The sequence below is a fragment of the Pararge aegeria genome, chromosome 16, assembly GCF_905163445.1.
Source record: "Pararge aegeria chromosome 16, ilParAegt1.1, whole genome shotgun sequence".
Lineage (NCBI taxonomy): Eukaryota > Metazoa > Arthropoda > Insecta > Lepidoptera > Nymphalidae > Pararge > Pararge aegeria.
Genome location: NC_053195.1, coordinates 3774786 through 3796835, shown reverse-complemented (window position 1 = coordinate 3796835; position 22050 = coordinate 3774786). Strand labels below are relative to the sequence as shown.

Here is a 22050-nt window from a genome sequence, read left to right as displayed (position 1 = left end):
AGTGCCCGACTAGTTTAAAACCCTAACTAAGTTTACTACAAAACATATTGCGCGATTTGGCTCACGAGCAAGAATTCAAGGCTTTGAAATTACTAAATTGTTCAAGCAGGGTAAAATTATTTTTACGATTTCAACAGAGTTCCCCAATTTTATGACTTTAACAGATTTTCCTAAATAGTCTTTTCCTCTTGAATTAACGGCTTTTCGACGTTAATATTTCGGCTTTTAGTCAATATTAGAAAAGTGCCAGCCAACTGGAAAATATTATGGTCGCAATCAACGTCCAGTGCTAGACATATTTAAATTAATAATTACATGAGTTATATCTAAAAACTTACCACATAATTAAAGTGCTGATACGATTGGCTCCTTATCCGATGAAACCACAGATTTATCTACAAACATATACATTTTAACGCAGTCTTGTTCATTTGGACTGGGATTGTCCTCTGGCTTCTCATCTGGACTTACGTTTTCGACATCGTCTTCATAAACCTTTAACTTATCATTATATTCTATATTATACTTAACAGTGGGCTTAGTTACAGATGTTAAAAGAGACTCTTGGATCGTATCATTTCCATTGCACGTCTTTTCTGAACGGTACATTCCTGTTCTCTCAGACTGGTTAAAGTTTCTTTTTGACTTCTTGGCAACAAATGCCCCTAAACACGGGAGAATCTGCTTAAACTCTTTGCGGAAATTTTCGTTGAGCCATGCATACAGGAATGGATTATAACAAGTTGATGACATTGCTATAAAGTGTGCAATGAAAAATAAAACCATATAGTACCTCCAATCTTCAGCTAAGGAATAAAAGTCACTACTTATGTTTATCAAATTCAATGGCAACCATGAAAGGCCAAATATCGCTACCATTGCTATAAGCATTCTATTTGTTCTTCTTTTTCTTTCTCTTTCTGCATCTTCTTTTTTACTGTTCTTACTGCCGGGTCTAGATTTAAGCCGATCATTTAATTTTATACTAACACAAGTGTAACAAAATGCCATCACTATGAACGGGAACACAAACTGCATGATCGTTGTCACAGCCCCGAAGGCTTTTCGGAATTGATCTGACGGCCATTTTTCAGCACAATAGACGTCCTGTAGGGTCATATAATATCCGTAAGGAAATGTTACAAACAAAGCGAATACCCAAATGAAAATAATAAGACCAATACAAGTTTTAATTTTCATCCGGGGTTTGAATGGGTATATTATAACAAAGAACCTATCGATGGCAATTGAAGTGAGGGTTAAAGTGGAAATGTAGACGCTGCAGCCTTGAGCATAGGGCATGATATGACAGAGTAAGCCCCCAAATACCCATCTGCCTAAGAACGTGTAAAGAGGAGTAAATGGGACTGCAAATACACATAACAATATATCGGACAAGGCCAAGTTCGTGATAAACAGATTAGTGACAGTTTGCATGGCTCGATTTCTGATTACCGCATAGCAAACAAGAGCATTACCGAAGATGCCTACTACGAAAATAATTGTGTACGCCGTGCAGAAAGCAGCTTGAATCGCTTTATCTTCAATCGGATCCGGCAATGTAACATTGTCATCTGTTGAAGTATTCTCGAACGCAGTAATGATGTCGTTATACAAAGAGGTTTCGTTTGTTGGCCATGCGTTCTGCATAGTTTTTGCTCAAATTATATAACAATCATATTCCTTTTAGGCTTGTTATTGATGTTGTCATTGTTATAAGTTTGATACTTTTTGTGGTTTTTCTTTCTTATTTGCAATGGTTCACAGGTTTTCATACTGTTTATGGTTGATTATTTAGTTTCCTTAATGACAGTAAAGTCGTATCATAATTGAGTCATCGTGGTTTCTTCTGTCAGTAGCAGGAAATCTGAAACAAACGAAAAATACTCAATAAGCATCTTAACGAGATACTCAAAAATGATAATGTTTATTTTTTCCAATTACAATGTAACCAGCCGGTTCAAAAGTTCAAATTCAAATTTTAATATTTTGTATTCTATATAGAACTCTATAAAAACTTTTGAAACGTCAAGTATGCCGATTTGTATATCGACTCCGAACTGTTAGGAACTCAGTACCAAAAAGTTTCAGCCTGGGCTAGAAATCATTATTTCGGTGAAAATAACAGGAGTGTACGGAGAAACAGTCTTGTAACATAATCCTTCGATAATATTATAATATAGAAATTGTTTCAACATTCCATATTAATTTCTTAAAACGAATCATCGTCATTTTAGACGACCGTCTATTATTCAAGCGGTATAAAATATAGTAGGAGCACGATAATTCTCAATAATTTATGGGGGTTAAAGCCCAATTAAGGCAAAATTAATTATCTTAGCCTTAGATAAATGTTATTATCATCCAATGCACTAAGTGACCCATCCATTATCAGTTATTAGTTGTTAGTTGTTACTATAACTACCGCGTGCAAAATTGTTTAGTTTAGCAATACAGATATAGTATAATGTAAACGGAATTTATACGCTGATGTATATATCACGAAAAGTTAAAACGTATTACTTATTCAATTTGTTGATGAGAACAAAATCTTGGTTAGAAAAATTTAATTGATATCGATGTAACAATCATTTTTATATCAGTGTGATGCCAAGTGTTGCGGGAGATCAGAGTTCAGTGCAGTCACCACACCTCCTCTTCCCATGGAGGTCGTACGAGGCGACTAAGGAAATACAACGGTGAATGGGCAGAACTGTCCTCTTTGCTACTATTTCCAATCTACTGCGATTAGCAAGCCGTCTGCCCACCGCAGTGATTATCCCAAATCCCAGTGGGAGAGGCCATCTATGGACTGTTATAGGCTACTGATGATAATTAGCTGTATATCAAAAGGTTGTGACATTTTGAAGCGCTTCAAAATGTCACAACCTAAATCCCTAGCGTAGATAGCAGCATCCATCGAATTGGGCGAAATGGACTTTGTAATAGTCCTGGTAAAGAGCGCATATAGAAGAGGGGAGAGCGTGGAGCCCTGAGGCCCTCTTATCGGCCTGAGGAATGATAACCTTGTTTCTATATGGTGACGGAAGGTGCGATTCGAGACATAGTGCTTCAACGGATGTACTAATCTGTTCTACTAAGGAGCTTGTAAAGCAAGATGTCGTGCCATACACTATCGAAGGCTTTGACCACATATTATGAGTGTTAGGCTCTGAAGCCGAATTGCTGGTTGTTGAGTAAGTAGCTTTCGCTCTTCAATGACTGCCTTTAATCCATTTAGGATCTCCCGCTTAAACACTTTGGCCAGTGAGTTGAGTAAGCTTATAAGGCGATAGTTAGTAAAAAGATTGCGGGGTTTACCCGGCTTCTTAATGCCTATGACCGTTGCTCCTTTCTACGAGTTGTAGTGTGCCATGAAAAGTGTTGAAAATAACATAGTTACAACAAGGAACAAGTAGGTTAATTATTTGACCTAGGAGCAATTTAAGTTTATTTAAGTTTTTGTTGTTGATGGAGTCGGGGCCGGGGGCTTTTTTATTGTGAAAGGAAGAGGGTTAGCATCGGGATGTTGCGCAGTCTCGTACTGTACGCTTAGTATAACATTTGCTTGCTCGCAATCGACGAGGCGTTTTCGAGTTTTGAAATACATCAGAGTAAATTATTTCTTATTACTATTGTATGTATTGCGGGACTAAACCAAGTGAATCTAGGCCCATTTTACTATAACGGTATAGAGTTTAATATGCGGAACCGAGTCTCCGATTGCTACCGAGAAAATCTTGTTCTAATTCTACAGTTTCAAGGCGAATGCCTCCTCTTAAAACCTAACCTAACCTCCTCTAGGACAAAGGTTATCTTGGCCACACGACCTTTTACACCACATCCTCCTATTTTATACCCTTACTAGACCATTTAAAATCAAAGTAATGTTTTATTCAGCACAAAATTTGACGTTTCAAAATCCGGTATATTTCCGGTCCGATTACGACATATTATTACTGTAATAGCGGCTGATAAGAGCAGCTAATCTGTATAAGTGGAGCTTTACGACGCTCGGATTAAACGGCCATAAAGATACCAAGCCGTTGGCTCTTTTGTTATGCGAATCCATCGTTAGGGCAATTACGTGCAGTAGTGAGTTTCCGACGCCAACAATAATTTACGACCTCCTGATTTAAAAATAAATATATATCCATATCGTTTATTAGAAAATAGACGCTTCAACACAGACGCTTACACGAACACGCGAATCATCAGATAATCACAGGACGTACAATACCCTGTAAACTTAGTAGATAAAGTTCGAACCCATAGAGGCTTTTTAATAAACGTGACATAACGTTTAAATAGCTAAGCAGTGTTTTTCACGCTCGCATTTGAAAGGCACTTTCAGTTGAAGTGTGATAAAAGACTGCATTCCGACGGTATGCCACATTACTGGCCACGTTCCGCCTCGACTTCACACGACTGTAAATTAGAAAAACAAACAGTTACTGACATTAAAATTTATTTTTCGACTTCACTACACTAATGTTCTACACGAATCCACCAGTGCTTTAATTTATTCATATACTATAAAATTCTTATCGTGCTTACTTTATTCTTTGAGTTAAGCGGAAAAATCGATTAAAATACTAGGTTGTTTCGCGTGTTTGCTACCAAAATTTTAAGGGAACAAGCATACACCTGCGTCAAAAAAATTAGGCACGTACGCCACCATTTGGTTGAAAATTGAACGTAAGCGAGTTCTTGAGCAAAAAGTTCAAAACGGTGTTTAGCGCAACAATGGAATGTGGTAGAAAATTTTAATTTAGACTACCAGGGACTCGCGTACCATAGTTTAGATTAATCAAATTCCTATTCGCAACTACTGCATTTTGAAATACCCGCATGGCGTGGCCAGATTAAAATATTATAATGGAGTAAATTTATGACAAATTTACAAAAATTTGCCACGTAAAATCTTGAGCACAGAGTTAATAGGATTTTTATCCTTGCATACAAATAAAGTATGTATCATTATTTAATATTTAAAATAATGCTGTTTATGCGGTTCACAGTTTTTTATTTCTATAGTTTTCTATAATAGCACGAGAAGAAGAAGAAGTATTTATTGCACATACAAATAGGTTAACAAAATAAACCATAATAGAAAACATATGCACAAAGTTACTTATTTCTTGCATTACTTCATCGTTATACTTAGATATTTTTAAACGCACTTACGAGATGTTTTATTAGGATATAAATATTAGTGTAGGTACATATTAGTTATCTCAATAGACTGAGGAAAATGATGATGATGATGATAAATTTATGACCACAGTCAGAGGTATGATTGAATAGGTAAACAAAATTTTGAAATGAAATGGAAAGAGGTTTCTCTCTCTCTCTACAAGAAGGTATCACGTTGCCTGCATAGTGCGGCTTATAAAATAACATTCTCTAAATTTTAAATTTAAGAATCCCCCTTTCAAAGAAGAAATGTTTTTAGTCGTTTTGTGGTGGCGGATCTTGGATTTGAAATTTGTCAAATTGTATAGTATTTTACTAGTCTCGCCCTTTCATTTGATACCCTTATTGATGGAGTCGTGAAAAAATATGCAGTCCGCCATTTTGTGGCGGCGGTCATCTTGGACCGGTTTTCATAGCGAAGAACACTCCCGCCTAATTCAGGTTCCAAACAAAAAAAACAAAATCAATATCGGTTTATACGTCCGGGAAATACAATGCCTTTCAATGTAAATAGATTCCTCGTTTAAAAAAAAATGTATAAATGAGAATAACACTTGACCACAGAATAAGCACTTGACAATGATTCAATCGCTCAGCGCGCAGAACCAATAAACCAAAAAGAATAAATACAATGCCACAGACAAACATACACACAGACAAGTCAAACTTATAACAACCATCGTTTTTGCGTCGGGGGTTAATAAAACTAATAATAAACCCTAGGTACTTAGTTATAAGTACATAAATCTTAATTGTTTTCGGTTTTCCAAGTTCTATTTAATATTCCATCCAACAAAGCCGAAACCTAAAATTACCTCGTACCCTTTCACGGCTAACTAAACGTGAAACTTATATACCTAAGCCTTTTATATCTTGCTCTCTTTACGTCAAAACTCTGCAAATAATATGTGAGAATAATTTGATAATAAAACGGTGTAATGTTAGAGATGCTCACGTGTTTTCTAATTAGCCACCGCACTAAATGTAAAGGCTGAAAAAGGTTTCTTACAAATAAAATAAGGGTATAAGACCCATGAAAAAACAATCATGTTCATCACACAAACATTTTCCAGCTGTGGGATTCGAACCCACGGCCTAGGACTCAGAGAGCAGGGTCGCTGCCCACTGCGCCAGTTGGCCGTATATCTGTAAAATCCTTCCTAAATGAATCCTTTAATAAGGATTCATTTAGGAAGGATTTAAGAAGAACATAGTTCTATACTTTGCTCAGAACAATTTGAGACGAATGTACCTCACGTTACATTGTTCAAACTTAACGATTCAGGCAGCCGATCATGTGTTTCTATCAGTGAAAACCACGAGAGCGGAAAATTTTAAAGGAATAATATTATTAAAGGGCTAATACAATCATGCCTATCTAATACGATGTAATATTATGTTTAACAACAATATGCTTAGTCAGTAGGCCGATGTGCCTCATTTACATACGTGTACATTTCATCAAGATTCCTGACGATTCTCTTTAATAACATTTTAGAAAGGATGAGGAATCTTATGCTAGATCTGAAAAGAATACAAGTATCTTATCATCATCCTAATATCAACCTGTTACCGGCCAACTACGGGGCACGAATCTCCGCCCACAATGACAAGTTCAGACTGTAGTCCGCAAAGCTGGCCCGGTAGTGGATTGGTGGACCTCTCTCTCTGCTATGAAATCGGGCGTCTTGTGACTAATATATTCTAAGAACTGTTTTATAAGGTCAAGTAAAAGCTTCTCGACACATTTGTCTTGCAAAGTCTTTCTGTTTGTGGTAACGTATGAATATTTTACTAAGAATAATCCAGCAAGAAACTCAGCAGTTCCTCTTTTGATAAATAATAATAATAATAATAAAAGTCCTTTAAGTCAAAGTCAAAGTCAAAAATATCTTTATTCAAGTAGGCCCACAGGTGGCACTTTTGATGCGTACATAAGAATTACACGGTAGTGAGATGATGGCGATAACCACATTCGTAAACTTAAAACTAAAGCTACGAGGGTTCCAAACGCGTCCCGGTCTAAGAAGAAGCCCACAACAAACTTAGCCGGGTGTTTTTTTTTTTTTTTTTTGTTATCGCCATCTCACAATGTAATTTTAAATTATTAGAAGAGCAACCTGGTTAGAGCAATAATTTACACCCAAGCTTTTTTATCGTTTACGTAGTCCTTTATACTATAATAGGACTTTTCTATAAGCTTACGTTTAATACAAACTTTGAACTTTTTAAGAGACATCTCCAAGATGTCAATTGGTAGTTTATTGTAGAATTGTATGCAATTTCCTTTAAACGAATTATGAATTTTATGTAACCTAGTATATTGCACTGTAAGTTTATTCTTACTTCTAATGTTTAAATTATTGCAGTCACATTTTTTCTTAAATTTAGAAATGTTTTTATGGACGTACATTAAATTTTCAAATATGTACTGACTATACACTGTCATTATTTTAAAATCTTTAAATTTATCTCTCAATGACTCTCTCGGACCCATTTTGTAGATAGAACGAACAGCCCTCTTCTGCAGCACGAAAATAGTGCTAATATCAGCAGCATTACCCCAAAGTAAAATTCCATATGACATAATGCTGTGAAAGTAACTAAAATATACCAGTCTAGCAGTTTCTACGTCGGTCATATGGCGTATCTTCTTTACCGCATAGGCAGCAGAACTAAGCCTGTTCGATAAATTATTTACATGAGGGCCCCATTGAAGTTTAGAATCTAACGTTATTCCTAGAAAAACTGTCGTATCCTCCAGTTTCAGTTCCTCATTATTAAGTAGTACAGTGGTTTTCACGTGTTTAACATTAGGTAAAGTGAATTTTATACACTTGGTTTTTTTTCCGTTAAGAACCAAATTATTAGCTTCAAACCACTGTACCACTTTAGCGAGAGAGTTGTTTACGTCGTCAAAAGCTAGTTCACGTCGATTTATTTTAAAAGTCAGTGATGTATCATCGGCAAACAGAACTATCCCGTGTTTATCCTTGGCAAGGTAAGGAAGGTCATTAATGTAAATAAGGAACAGAAATGGTCCTAATATAGACCCCTGTGGGGACACCTATTTTCATAACTGATCCATTAGACCGTTTTCCATTCACGTCGACTTTCTGAATTCTATCGCGTAGATAGTTACTCATTAAGTCTAGAGCTACACCCTGAATTCCATAGTGGTGTAGTTTCCTAACTAACGTTTCGTGTTGAACACAATCAAACGCCTTAGATAAGTCACAGAACACACCAAGTGCATCACGTGACTCCTCCCAGGCTTCAAATATGTTTTGTATTAGCTCAACACCTGCGTCGATTGTTGAGCGACCCCGTGTGAAACCAAATTGCTTAATATGAAGTAAATTATACTTATGAAAATGGTAAAGTAATTGATTTAAAATGAGTTTTTCAAACATTTTACTGAAAGTGGGTAGTACGGATACTGGTCTAAAGTTAGTGGGGTCAGAAGTACTACCCGATTTAAACAATGGAACTATTTTACTAAGTTTCATTAAGTCAGGAAACACACCACAATCTATACAATTATTAAATATTAAGGCTAAATCGGGTGCAACAATATCAATTAATGATTTGACAACGTTTACGGAAATGCCCCACAGATCATTTGTTTTTTTATTAATTAATAATTTAAAGGCTTTAATAACGTCAGAGCCACTAACATGCGTGAATTTAAAAGAATGGTTACACTCAGGCACATTTTCCTTTAATAGAGAGAGAGCCATATCTGGTGAAGAGTTTAATGATTCTGTTGTGGAGACGGGAATGTTGGTAAAGAAGGTTTCAAAAGCAGTAGCCACCTCGAAATCTGTTGTTAAGGCTTTATTATCTACATTAAGTTTAAAATTAATATTTCGTGGTGTTACTCTTCCCGTCTCCTCATTAATTATGTTCCAAGTAGTTTTGATTGCATTGCTGCTATTTTTAATTTTATTTTTGATGTATCGCGTCTTTTCTAAGTGGCAAGCGCGTTTAAAATTCTTGGAAAACAATTTAACATAATCCCCAAACTTATCACCAGTGTTAAATTGACGTTCAGCATACAATTCGTACAGCTTTTGCCTATTTTTATGAAGTTCAACTGTCGCCCACTCACTAAAATTTAATGTATCAGTAATCACAACCGACTTACTAGTAAATATAGAATGAAATAGTCTATTAAAGGTATTGAAAAAGGAGCTGTACATTGCATTTGGAGTCGCCCCTGAGGGTAGGAATGGGAGGTCATTTACTAGGCTATATCTCATTTTCTCTATGCGGTTGGATGTTACAGGAACAAATGTTATTTTACGTTTAGAAACATTTTTCTTCACATTTTCAAATTGAATAATTTGACCACAATGATCAGAGTCTAATTTACTAATAATATTTTTGCTTATAGGAATTATATTTGTAAAGATGTTATCCAAACAGGTGGCGCTAGTAGCAGTTATTCTTGTGGGCTCCATGAACATATTTGATAGATTGTAAGTTTTAAATAAATTCAATAACTTGATACTTAAAGAGTTATTTTCTAAAATGTTTACATTAAAATCTCCGCATATTATTATTATTATATAGTTTATTGCCATACACTATTGTTAATACAAGATTATTAACGAAATGATTATCAATTAATATTAACAATATGGCAAATGGCCGCAAACTCAGCCTTATGCTGTGCATTTGCAACAATGCTCAGCGCTGATTTTCAGTCTGCACCAGTATCAGACTGAGCAAACAACCGTTGCGTTATTACTAGAGTAAATTTAAATTAAAAAAAAATCCAAATAAACTGTAAAAGAGAACAAATAAAACTAAAACTAACACAAACAGTACATATTTAACAGTTTAAATTAAACAAGTAAGTAAATAAAAGTAAGTAAATAAAATAAAATAAAATCAACATTTTACTTACTAATATTTATCCTACCTTGTGTGCCGTTGAGTCTTTTGCTTCTACGAATATTTGGTGTAAAGAAATTTATAAATATTATAACTATCATCATCCTCATCATCAACCTTTTACCACCTATGAGTACGGTTCTCCTCTCAGAATGAGAAGGGTCCCCGTAGTCTACTACGGGGGACTTCTCGTTCTTCCTACGCTGGCCAAGTGCGGATTGCTAGACTTCACACGCCTTTGTGAGCTTTTGAACAATGTTTTCCTGTACCGATTACAACTATAACTATTTGAATTATTTTCAAAACCATGTAATCAAAGCAAAAGTACAACCATATTTATTTATTATTCATGTACCATAAATTGTGATTGCGAACATAAGCTACATGAAGAGTACAAAGGAAAGCTAATCTCTATAAGAGATCTCTTCCAGCTACCCCAGGATGTGAGCAAGATGATTTAATTGTGGTATAGGTCAAATAAAGGTACAATATAATAAATGATAACTACTAAGGATATTCAATATAATATCTAAATAATAACAAAATTCTACATACTAATACAATCAAATTTGAAGATAATAAATAGAAATATATATTTATAATAAGTAAACCCACTCAGTATAACCTTATAAATGATTACCCACAAAGTCTATAACAAAATCAACCATAAAAAATTATTATCATAGATAAAATAGTATTGAAACCCTCTCGTCCACGTAAACAAGGGTTTACTACTTACAGAAAGTAAATTACTGGGAACGAGGTGAGGATAGTAATTTCGCATACTCTATTTCCTAATAAAATTTGAACCGGGGTATTGTCGTAAAAATACAACTTTGTGAGCTTAAAAAGATTCCGCCCTCGTAAGGAGTTGTGCACCCTTTTATAGACCTAACCTCGAATTTACGAAAAAACTGTTGTCAAATATTCTTAATTTGAATAAAAGCCTTATAAATATATATGGCATAAGGTCGGAATAGTTATTTAGTGTTATGTCACACTTCAATTGAGAGCAAGCAACTTTCAAATATCAGAGCGTGAGAAAACATTGACGTTACTTTTACATTTCAATGACGACGAAGGAAATGGGGCTGGCTGAAAATCAGTGCTGCGCTTTTTAGTATGCAGCTATGCTGAGCCAGCTCCTTTGTAACACTTTTTTTTTCTTTAATAAATTTATGACATAAATGTAACATTTTACAAATGTGTGATAATAAGGACGATTTCTCTTTCTTTCTTTCTTAAAATGTATTGAATAAAATTACAAAACTGATTATTTATTTGTTCCTAAAATACATTATATTCCCGCTATGTCCCAGTTATAAAATGACATCGGAAACTCAGTTCTCCGAACAAATTTCAATTACCGGAACGGTCTTCTGGTGCTGATCATAAACCTTTTCAGCAATAACAGAGAGTGTTCAGCGATAAAAACGTCACGTTGTGTAGTTGTTAACTTTTTAGTAGTCACGAAGTAGGACGTATGAAATTTTAGCTGGGAATAGTGCTTAAAAGTAAGCTTCATTATATCAAATTAATACCGACCCACTATAGGGCACGGGTATTCTCCCACAACAGAAGGGTCAAGGCTGTAGTCCACCACGCCGCACTTGCTCTGTGCGGAGTGGTGGACACCACACGCCTTTGAGAACTTTCTGCCATGCAGGGTTTTTCACGATGTTGTCCTAAAAACTGCATTACAATCTGATGCGTCGTTTAAAAGATCTAAGTTACCAAGGGCGGGAGGGACTTTGTTTTTGACTTTGTGTTTATTTTACAATATGTAAAGATGATAACTAACAGATCCTCTTATTTACCTGCTACGAAATTCACAGTTAAAGCGGTCAATAAGGTAATTACCACAAAGCGATAGTAGCATATTAGATCAATGTTTTTTCTTCTACGCCTTTGGTTGCCTGTAAGAGATCGCTGTATAGCGATAAGGGCGCCAAATTGTACCTTCTACCTTAACGCTATATTATTTATACTTGTATTTTGTGAATTTTCTGTGTGTGGTGTAAAATAGAAATGTATTCGTTTATTCATTCATTCTTTGAATGCCACAGAGCATCATTCCTTATCATCATCATATGAAACAATGGATTACATTCTTTGTGTCTTTGGTAGTGATTTCGAAAGTGGTTTCCTAGTTTAAAATTTTGATTGAATGAATTTATACACTTTTATTGCACATATAGCCAGCTCTTCCAGGTAGCAAATGGCGTAAAAAACTTGACTGTATGACAGAAAAATGTGTTAATCAAATATTGAGTCGCTGGAAACCGTCTACTTTAAATAAAACATTATTTAAAATAAAAAAAACATAATTCAAACTATTTAACGGAACGATGAAATTATATTTAAACACAGTATAATTTAAATGGAAAACGCAACGCATAGTTTTGTTAATCACACATTACTGTTTGAATAAATTTAAATTAACTGCAATTTATAAAATATATTACGTAGGACACAAAAGTTAAATGACTTTGCACTATCCACCGGAAAAGCGTAAACCGGATAACGTATAAAATACTCATCCGACCTGAATCGAAGTTTCAGCTTAAACTGTTACTGCAAACTTACTGGAAAATTGCTTAATTGACGAATGGTCAAGGCAAAGTTTGGAATTTCGACACAAAGCCTGTTGTTGTGTAGCTGAAGTATAAATCCGTCACAAAAAATTACCCTATGCAAAATCATGTGATGATAAAATTGGTTTCATCACTTGTTTTGTATTGCGTTGTGCTTGTTGAAGATTAAATTCCAAACTGACTATTTTTGGCTCGGTGAAATGAAAGAGAATCTCTCCGAACTAAATAAAAGTTAACGAAAAGGAAACACAATGATGTTAGTCTTCTTAGATTGCTGTATTGGATTTTAGTTGAGCAAAACAGTACTTTGTACTTCGCCAATGTCACCTGTACTGGAATAATAATAAATATAATAAATATACTACGACAATACACACATCGCCATCCAGCCCCAAAGTAAGCATAGCTTGTGTTATGGGTACTAAGATGACTGATGAATAATTATAATATGAATAATATACATAAATACTTATTATATATAGATAAACACCCAGACACTGAAAAACATTCATGTTCGTTCATTGAAAAACATTCATCACACAAACATTGTCCAGTTGTGGGAATCGAACCCACGGCCTTGGCTCGGAAAGCAGGGTCGCTGCCCACTGCGCCAATCGGCCGTCATATTCAGAAAGGGGATTGATAAAAGAAACATTTATATCTATGCTAATATTATAAAGAGTTTTGCTTTGTTTGTACCCTGTAGACTCCGAAAGTACTGAACCGATTTTAACCATTTCTCAGCAAGGAGTAAACTAAACTAGCACGAAGAAACAGGCATTTTTTTTAATGAGATCCCAATAAAATACAATAATGAATGATAAATAAAATTTCAATAAAGTAACCCCAAGTAGCAAATTTGTTCCTAAGAAATTCATTACTCGGCGTGCGCTGAGAAAATTATTGATAGTACTTTAGAAATATTTATTGCATGATTTAAGTGTCATAGTAAAATCGGTTAAGTAGCTTTTGTGTTCTGTATTTTTTTTAGATCACCGGTATAAACAAACGCGGGTAACATTTGTTTCGAAGTATTAATTTTTATTTAATTTTTAATTAGTTTAAATATAGTAATATTGTTTCTTTAAAATATAAATATAACCTAAAATAAACTATTTTAAACTAAATAAAATCTTAAACGTCCTCGAAACCACCGCAGCGAGGCACAGTTCCTAAGATGCTGGCAGCATTGCCTCTTTGGATGGCCAAACTAATTCGTTGGCCAAGGTAAAGGTTTTATTTAATTAAATAAATGGCTTTGTCATCAATTTATATATCAGATAATACTTTTTAATTCATTCCAATCGGAAATTGAATTGAGTAGTTATTGAGAGTTTAAAAAATTTTTAGGAGTACACCTAACGTATTTTTAGATATTTTATTCTATTTATTAAGTGAATTGAAAACTTTTCTAAAAACTACACTATTTTTTTTACGATACTACACCTATATAGATTGCCAGACGTCTCTTAAATAAACTACCTACGGGATGCTTTAAAAACAAAAACAATCTTGGACGAAGTCACGGGCAACAGCTATATTGTTATATTCGGTGCTATACTTTTTATCTAACTTAGAATTCCAATAATAGGCGTATGTAATGAGATGATGTTTGTCACCAATGAGAAGTTTCCCGCGCGAAAGTGTAACACAACGTGGAGTTAGGCTGCAATGAGAAGAGCATCATATCCAGAGAGGATACAAATACGAAATTTTATCAATTTTAGCTAGGAGGATATGAGCATAATATTTTTAAGTTTCTTATTTATTTTTTATTGGAGATGAAACGTTATGCGTTCACCTATCATCAGGCGTCAAACCTGCGTTGCAGCTGCTGATGCTGGGAAAACATTATTTGGCCAGTATCGCTGTTAAATCTTAAATAAAAAGAAGTAAATATGATAAAAAACTTTTTCTTTGTTTCTTTCTTTCAAGCATAAGCTTACACTGGAGCCCACTCGGCGTGGCGGAGTCTTGCATTGCTCTCAGAAGCATTGTCTTCTTCAGGCAGCTGTTTCAAACTTGCTGTGTTTCATATCCGTGTTCATGATTAAAATTTTCATCAAGTATTTTATTAATAATAGGTACTTCATGTCGTATATATTAAAGTTCAAAGTTATATACTTAAATAAGTAAAAATATTATATATCAGTGACGTTAAAGATTTTTTTTTTATTCTGGAACAATTCCCACAGAATAATTTACAATACAATTTCGTTGGTCAATTTATTGTATTTTTTTCAGTTATAGCCGGTGGGTGGATATAACCTCGCTTTGATATATTTAATGAGGTTGATAATTTATGGGTTAAGTACACACGGGGACCGCCATGCGCTACTTATAACATTATAATATACTTTTTTTTTTATTATAATACCTTCGTAGGTATTATAACGGATCTGAAACTTGGTCCGTAACTACCGGGCATCATAAGCCACTCAGCGAGCGATGGAAAGAGCTAGGTTGGGAGTATCTCTGCGTGATCAAATCTGAAAGGAGATGATCCGTAGAAGAACTAGAGTTGTATAGTTTAGCGAGTCGCGAAGCTGAAGTGGCAATGGGCGGGGCACATAACTTGGAGAACCGATGGTCGTAGGGGTCGCTAGATGTTGGAATCCGCACCGGTAAACTTAGCGTTGGTCGACAACCAGGTGGACAGACGACATCAAACGAGTCGCGGGGAGCCACTGGATACAAGCGTCCCGGAATCGTGGAGTTCACAACGCTCTACAAAAGACCCACGTCCAGTGAACGGCAATCGGTAGTAGTGATGATGATAAATATAATACCTGTTCAGATGTAAGAGTTATAAATATGTTTGTACTGAGCTCTTTAAAATATATAATAATATGTACACCGTATAAAATATTTTCACTTTTGGGTCAGAACGGTGCCAGTCCGTCTTTGTATTGACTTAGCCGTTGGGCTTAATAAGGCTAACAAACTCTTGGATTCATGTTCATTGTTTTTATATAATTAAGTTTTTTACTAAAAATACAGAAGTATTTTTCAAAAGCGTAGTATTTTAATCACGAAATCTTTTTTCTTAATAAAAATGCTCGTAGGTAATTTTATAAGGACCATATTTCGTTTACGTCCTCATAATGGTTTTCGGTGAAGGAAAACATCGTGAGGAAATCTGCATACCAAAGAGTTCTCTATAATGTTGCCGAAGGATTCCACCAATCCACACAGTAATAAAATTATTGATTATTTCTTAAATGTGCTTAGTCTTTTAACATACTGTGCCAAGTCTATAACTAAACTCATCTCAATCAATCCATAAAATCAATACTCTCAGAAATAAAAAAATGAAAATTTCGAAGACAAAATTCATATGTAAATAATAAAAAAATAACAACAACAACAACGACAATACACACATCGCCATGTAGCCCCAAAGTAAGCGTAGCTTGTGTTATGGGTACTAAGATAACTGATAAATATTTTTATGAATAACATACATAAATACTTAGAATATACATATAAACACCCAGACACTGAAAACACTCATGCTCATCACACAAACATTTTCCAGTAGTGGGAATCGAACCCACGGCCTTGGGCTCAGAAAGCAGGGTCGCTGCAAATTGCGCCAATCGGCCGTCAAATAAAGAAAATATGAAAATACTATGAACAAGTGATTTTTTTTTTCTATACATTGCGCGGAGTTTTCATACACACTTATACTGCGTCTCACCCTGTCACGTCTCCAGTTGCTAAGCTCCTAAAGTTCGTAATTTGAAATAACCTTCCTTCTTCACTAATCGGACTATCAAATACAAAAAATGATTTTTCCAATTCGAATGGTAGTTAGAGAGATTAGCACGTTCAAACAAATTTATCAACGTTTCGGCGTTATTATAAGTATATATATTCAACAGAATTAAGAAATAATATTGAAGGTTGCATAAGTATATTTTATAAGGAACATCCTGTCAAAATATTAAATCAAAAGAAGCATGTTTATTTTTCATACAAACGAATTCAAAACATTCTAACTGTTTACTTATGACACCCCTATTGAAGATAAATAACCGACATACGCATAGTACCTACGCTACACGACGCGTACCTAATAAAGTGACAGGAATCACTTAATTTTAAGTTTGCGTGGATGTTAGGGCTGTATCTTATTTCGTGCAGTAAAAACTATGGCAGTGGTTCACTCAAAAACTATTAGGTTTTCGGTTTCACAGATCAGTGTCGGACACAGAACATAATGTACCTCTATTTATAATGCCTATAAAGTATTATTTCGGTTTTCATTTACACGTTGCATAAGGATAGATATTTTTATTACCAAGTAGGTATCATTCCACAAAATATCATAGTAAAATCTTTTAAGTAATTAAAATATAACAAGCGCTTTAACGGCGAAGGAAAATATCATGAGGAAATCTGCTTGCCTATGAGTTCTCCAAAATATTATATATAGAAGGCCAAGACCCTAGGGCTCGGAACCGGTTTCAATTTACAGAATTTTTTTGGTTGTAAACTGGTTTATTTGAACGTTCTGCGTTTTATCACTTAAATGATACATGGAATATGTTGATTGAATTCACCTACTCTATGTGCGTGCACGATGCGTCCTGATTATTATGCGATAAGCTCTCATTGATAAAGCTATCGTTTCACTTTCGTTAGGAGTTCAGACACGAAGTAATCTACACATCTTCTCGCAAATTGAATAAAAACTACTTTACCGAGGCGTTAGTTTTTATTATGGAGCTGAAGTCGGATAGGAGACAACCGTTGCATACCGAATTAGTTTGCGATGTTTGAAAAAGACCGGTTTGTGCGGCCTATACTTCACACGCAATTAAAATATCAACTTGTTCATAAAGAAAAAGCTGTAAATAATAGAGTACTGGAATGCAGACGCGATACAAAAGGTACCTTGTTACGCAATCTTAATCAATAATTATGTTTAAAGGTTTTGTCTACGTTGACTAACGGATGCACTGTTTGCTCAACGACTTAACGTAGAGCATCGTAGAAGTATACTAACAAAAGATTTCACCGCTAAGGAGGTTAAACAGGTCAAGAAAGTGTTACAGTAAATGTATAAACTAGATAAATAATTAAACTTTAAATAACTATCAATTCATATTTGCCAGATATTACATTAAATTGATTAGGTTTTTTACAAATACGCGAATAATTATTATTTGATTAAAAGATAGTTTTCAAAAACAATTAAAATTATATTTAATTAACAACCAATGTTCATGAAATTCAATTCGTGGGTATTTCGATATAAATACGACTGCATTATCGATACACTCCAGTCCTACATAGACCCGAACGATGCAAAGATACCTCCCGGTGTCTTAGTCGTTTATCGAAAGTTTTGTTTTGTTTAATCAATGAACCTTGGTATTTACGTATTCAGTTAAAATTAAGCCTTTCACTAACGCGATATATTATTAGTAAAAACAGTTGCAATTTTATATACAAATCAACGATATAAGTAAATTTATGATCTCTAACGTAAAAACAAATACGCTCTACCTAAAATAAATTGTCACACGTCATTCCCGTATCGATACCGTAACATCAAACGATGGAAAAAAAAAGCTGTACATAATGGAGCACTGGAAAACAGACACCAAAGTACACTCAGTGACAGACCGTTAAATATTATTAGCCCTTATTAGCATTGAAATTGAGTTCTATTTTCCCCGTACGAAGAATGGCTTTCCTATAAATCTGTGTTTAGTAGCGGTTCCCGGAAAATATCCGAAAATGCCTGAGCTTGTCACGAATATATCCATGCGATATATATATCGTAGCTTGGATTCTTTTACTGTGAGAAGATGGCAAAAAAATATTTATTTACCATACGAAAAGAAAAATAAGGATTTTTGTTTTATTCCACTACTAGTTAGTCTTTGGCTACAATTTCAACTGGTGGTTACAGATGATGCAATCTATTTGGGGTATAGCAGTAATATTAAATCCATACTCCTAATAAACCGAAAAACTAAATCGCGTTGGGAATAATGATGAGAGTAAATTTTTACGATGCGCGCGCACACCGTCACGAAAAACCGACACCCTGAAATTAGCTATAGTCAACAATTTTGTTTTTCAATAAAAGGTTTGACACTGTACACTTTAAATTGTCAAAGTCTGAAGGCTCATTTCGGTGATACAATTTATTAAATTGTACAAACAAAAATCTAAAATTTTAATGATGAAACTTGGTTTTCCGATAATGAGATAACTAGATAATGCGTTATTATAAATCTTTCAATATATTAAATACCTTTTTCCATTGTTAGAGTAGTTTTTTCTAAAAACGCAGAATAAGGCGAAAGATAAAATTTTTGAAAAGATTTTTATCCTGTTACGCCAAAGAAGTATAACGTCTATCGCCTGTACTTATATAAAAATTACGTGTGTATACTTATGTACAAGTTAGCCCTTGACTGCATTCTCACCTGGTGGTAAGTGTTGATGCCGTCTAAGATGGTAGCGGGCTAAGCTGTTAGGGAGTATGGTAGTCATACGCCTAATCGCTTTCCACGCGAAATCGCACCGGATCAATATATCGCTTAGAGGCACGTCTTTCGGTTGGGGGCCAGCCAAGGCCAAAGCCTCTTAAATTGTCAATGCGAAAAGAGCAGTGGTGATAACTGTATTATCATCTGCCGTCACAACACGTAATTTTAAATATGAACACAGTATGTATTTAAACATTTCATTCATTAGATTTGGAAAAAGAAATGGTACTAGCTAAGAGCGGTTGGTTAGAGGAGTTTCTTCAACGGCAAGCGCTGCTGGCCGTGGAGTTTTAGTCGGTACAAGACCGACATAACCGGTTCCTCCCCGTAGCGCAGTATTATCCATTTTTTTATCATGATTTTCGTGGGGAATCCCCCACGGAAAAAATAAAGATATAAAAATCACCTATGAAGATTAGTAGTTCATGAAGCTACATACTAAAATGCAAAATTAACTAAACCATGTTGTACGTTGTACATTGATAAGTCACAAAAAAACGAACTATAATCTTAAACTTGCTGTAAGCGTAATGGAATTCCAGGTTCAAGAATTCTGGCAGCATTTCCGCCCTGTACAGCATTTCTTTGCACAAAAATGAGGCAGTTAAACGCAGTGTAATTATTAACATCTCGAATTTTTATTTTAACTCTAGTAAAACTGACTCTGCAGCACAAAAGTTCTTTAGTAAGCAACACCTAAATATTTAATTTCTAAAAAGTATAATGACCCTAAAATCAACGAGTTATGATAAAATTGCTTCGTTTCAGAACTGGATATCTATCTATATCTATACATATAATAAAATCGCAGTCTGTACTTTAAAGATTTTTGCAAAAAGATAACGAGGACATGTTAGAAATAAGTAACAGAACTAATAATTTTTTGTCTATTTGTCACCACAGCCATAGCAAAAAAGTGAACAGAAAACTGACGGTTCACGCGAGATTTTTAAAATATCGAAGTTATGTAGATGAAGCTGCTAGTTAAAAATCGTAGTAGTTTATGTCCATTCTTACAGTCTGTGCCCACACAATTTAAATAAGATGGCAGGGATTTATCCGAAAACATTTATTGTAATAAACAAGCCGAAATGCTTTCACATCTATATTCATTAGGAATTTACAACATAAAAATAGCATCATAAGATAGGTAAGTATTTAAATACTATTATACAGCTTCAGTTATCTTATATATTTAAACGAGCAATTCTTGTATATATATAATTGGAATTCATTTTTAGAAAATGTTAGCTAGTATTTTTTAAACTTGAATTAAGGTAGCTGTCTCATCGCTTACGATGAACGGGAAGAGTATAGCTTTAGTAACAGTATAGCGTATAGCTGTTTGTGATAATCAGCATAGTGGGAACGTACTCCCACTATGCTGATTACTGCTGCCAAGCAGCATTGCTTTGTCCAGGACTGAAGGTCGTAGTTGACGGTGTAATCACAGGTACGTCTAGCTCCTACGCCTAAGGTTGACGTACATAGGGCACCACTTAGCAGGACATGTTTCTTGTATGCCTTGCGAAATGTTGCTCTGTTTATAAGCGATGGTTTTGCATATATTATAAGGTGGGTCATTTACTTGGTCCGTCAGTTATTACTTTAAAAAGGTATAGACTAGAAACAAATTGGGGAGAAGCGAGACGTGTTTGTAGATTCCACAGTTTTGTGGCTGGGCTAGAGAGTGTGTGAGTGCGATCGTCAGATATAAATCTCCACAAAGCGAGTTTCTCGGCGAGAGTTCTTGTAAACAGTATTGTCACTAGATGGCGCTCTTTCGATTCAATACAAGTTGTAGTTTGGATAGAAGCAGGTATTACTTTGCGAAAATCCATGATATATTATGAAAATTAAGCTTATTTTGCTATACTCCGCAAAAAGCAGGAGAATCTGTATGGTGTAATTTATAATTTCTTAATTTCTTCAATCCTTATACTCCACACCAAACAAATCTTCGGCAATGTGCCTTCTACGTTTCGCTCTGAAACCAGAGCATCCTCAGGAGATGTTGACTTTACAATGATGAATTTATCATTGCCATAGATCTGTTTGGTGTGGAGTATAAGGATTGAAGAAATTAAAAATAACACCATACAGATTCTCCTGCTTTTCGCTGAGTATAGCAAATTAAGCTTAATTTTCATAATAAATCGTAGTTTACTTTTACGCTATCGAATTGGTAGACCTGGGTAGAAAATCTCACACTTGGCACAAAGGTTTGACTTCCAAGCCAGCATAGCTGACCTAATTTTACCTTTAATCTTGTCGCTGCGATATACTCTTGAAAAAAGAAAGAGTTTTTATTGGCAAGAAATTTATATCTGCCCGTACGTTTCTAGTGCGGTAAAAATATTTAATAGCTCGCTTTATCGCTGGCGATGAGACAACAGCTTTAATTTGCCAAAAAGCGTCCAAAGATAAAATCCATGAATTCTACTGGCGATAAATTTATAGTAGTCATGAAGTAGGACACGGCACTCTGTTGAATGCATTAGCTTGATACATAAAAACGTTTTGTGCGATAAGATAGTTCCCTACGTGTGTTCGAAATGGTAATGTCAGGAAGTTTCGAGATAAAATGTTTTGAAGCTTTCAGATTTCAAAGCTGGTTGCTAAAAGCAAGAGTCTAAAACGTAGGTCCGAGTTGCACAATAGTTTGACGTCCGTTTTCGTGACGGTAGACTACATTCACTGAGGGTTCTTTTCTTTAGGAGAAAACGTGTATAAATTTACCTATTTGGTTAAACAGTAATAATAATATTATACTTCACTGTGCACAATGAAACAAGTACCATTATAATAGAATAAAAAAAGACATAAAATAAATAAATAAAATAAATATACTA

The 22050-nt window shown here is 34.8% G+C and overlaps 1 protein-coding gene across 2 annotated transcripts in view; it reads right to left on the bottom strand.

The window, feature by feature from the left end:
• The window catches only part of LOC120630347 (prolactin-releasing peptide receptor-like), a 169527-nt gene that overhangs the window by 83114 nt on the left and 64363 nt on the right, over positions 1-22050 (bottom strand). For both annotated transcript variants that reach the window (XR_005659023.1, XM_039899546.1), the window contains exon 2: positions 339-1867. Coding sequence is in view for 1 of the 2 variants with exons in the window: in XM_039899546.1 (XP_039755480.1) it covers positions 346-1650 (1305 nt within the window). In the remaining variant the exon portion in view is untranslated. The remainder of the gene's footprint in view (positions 1-338; positions 1868-22050) is intronic.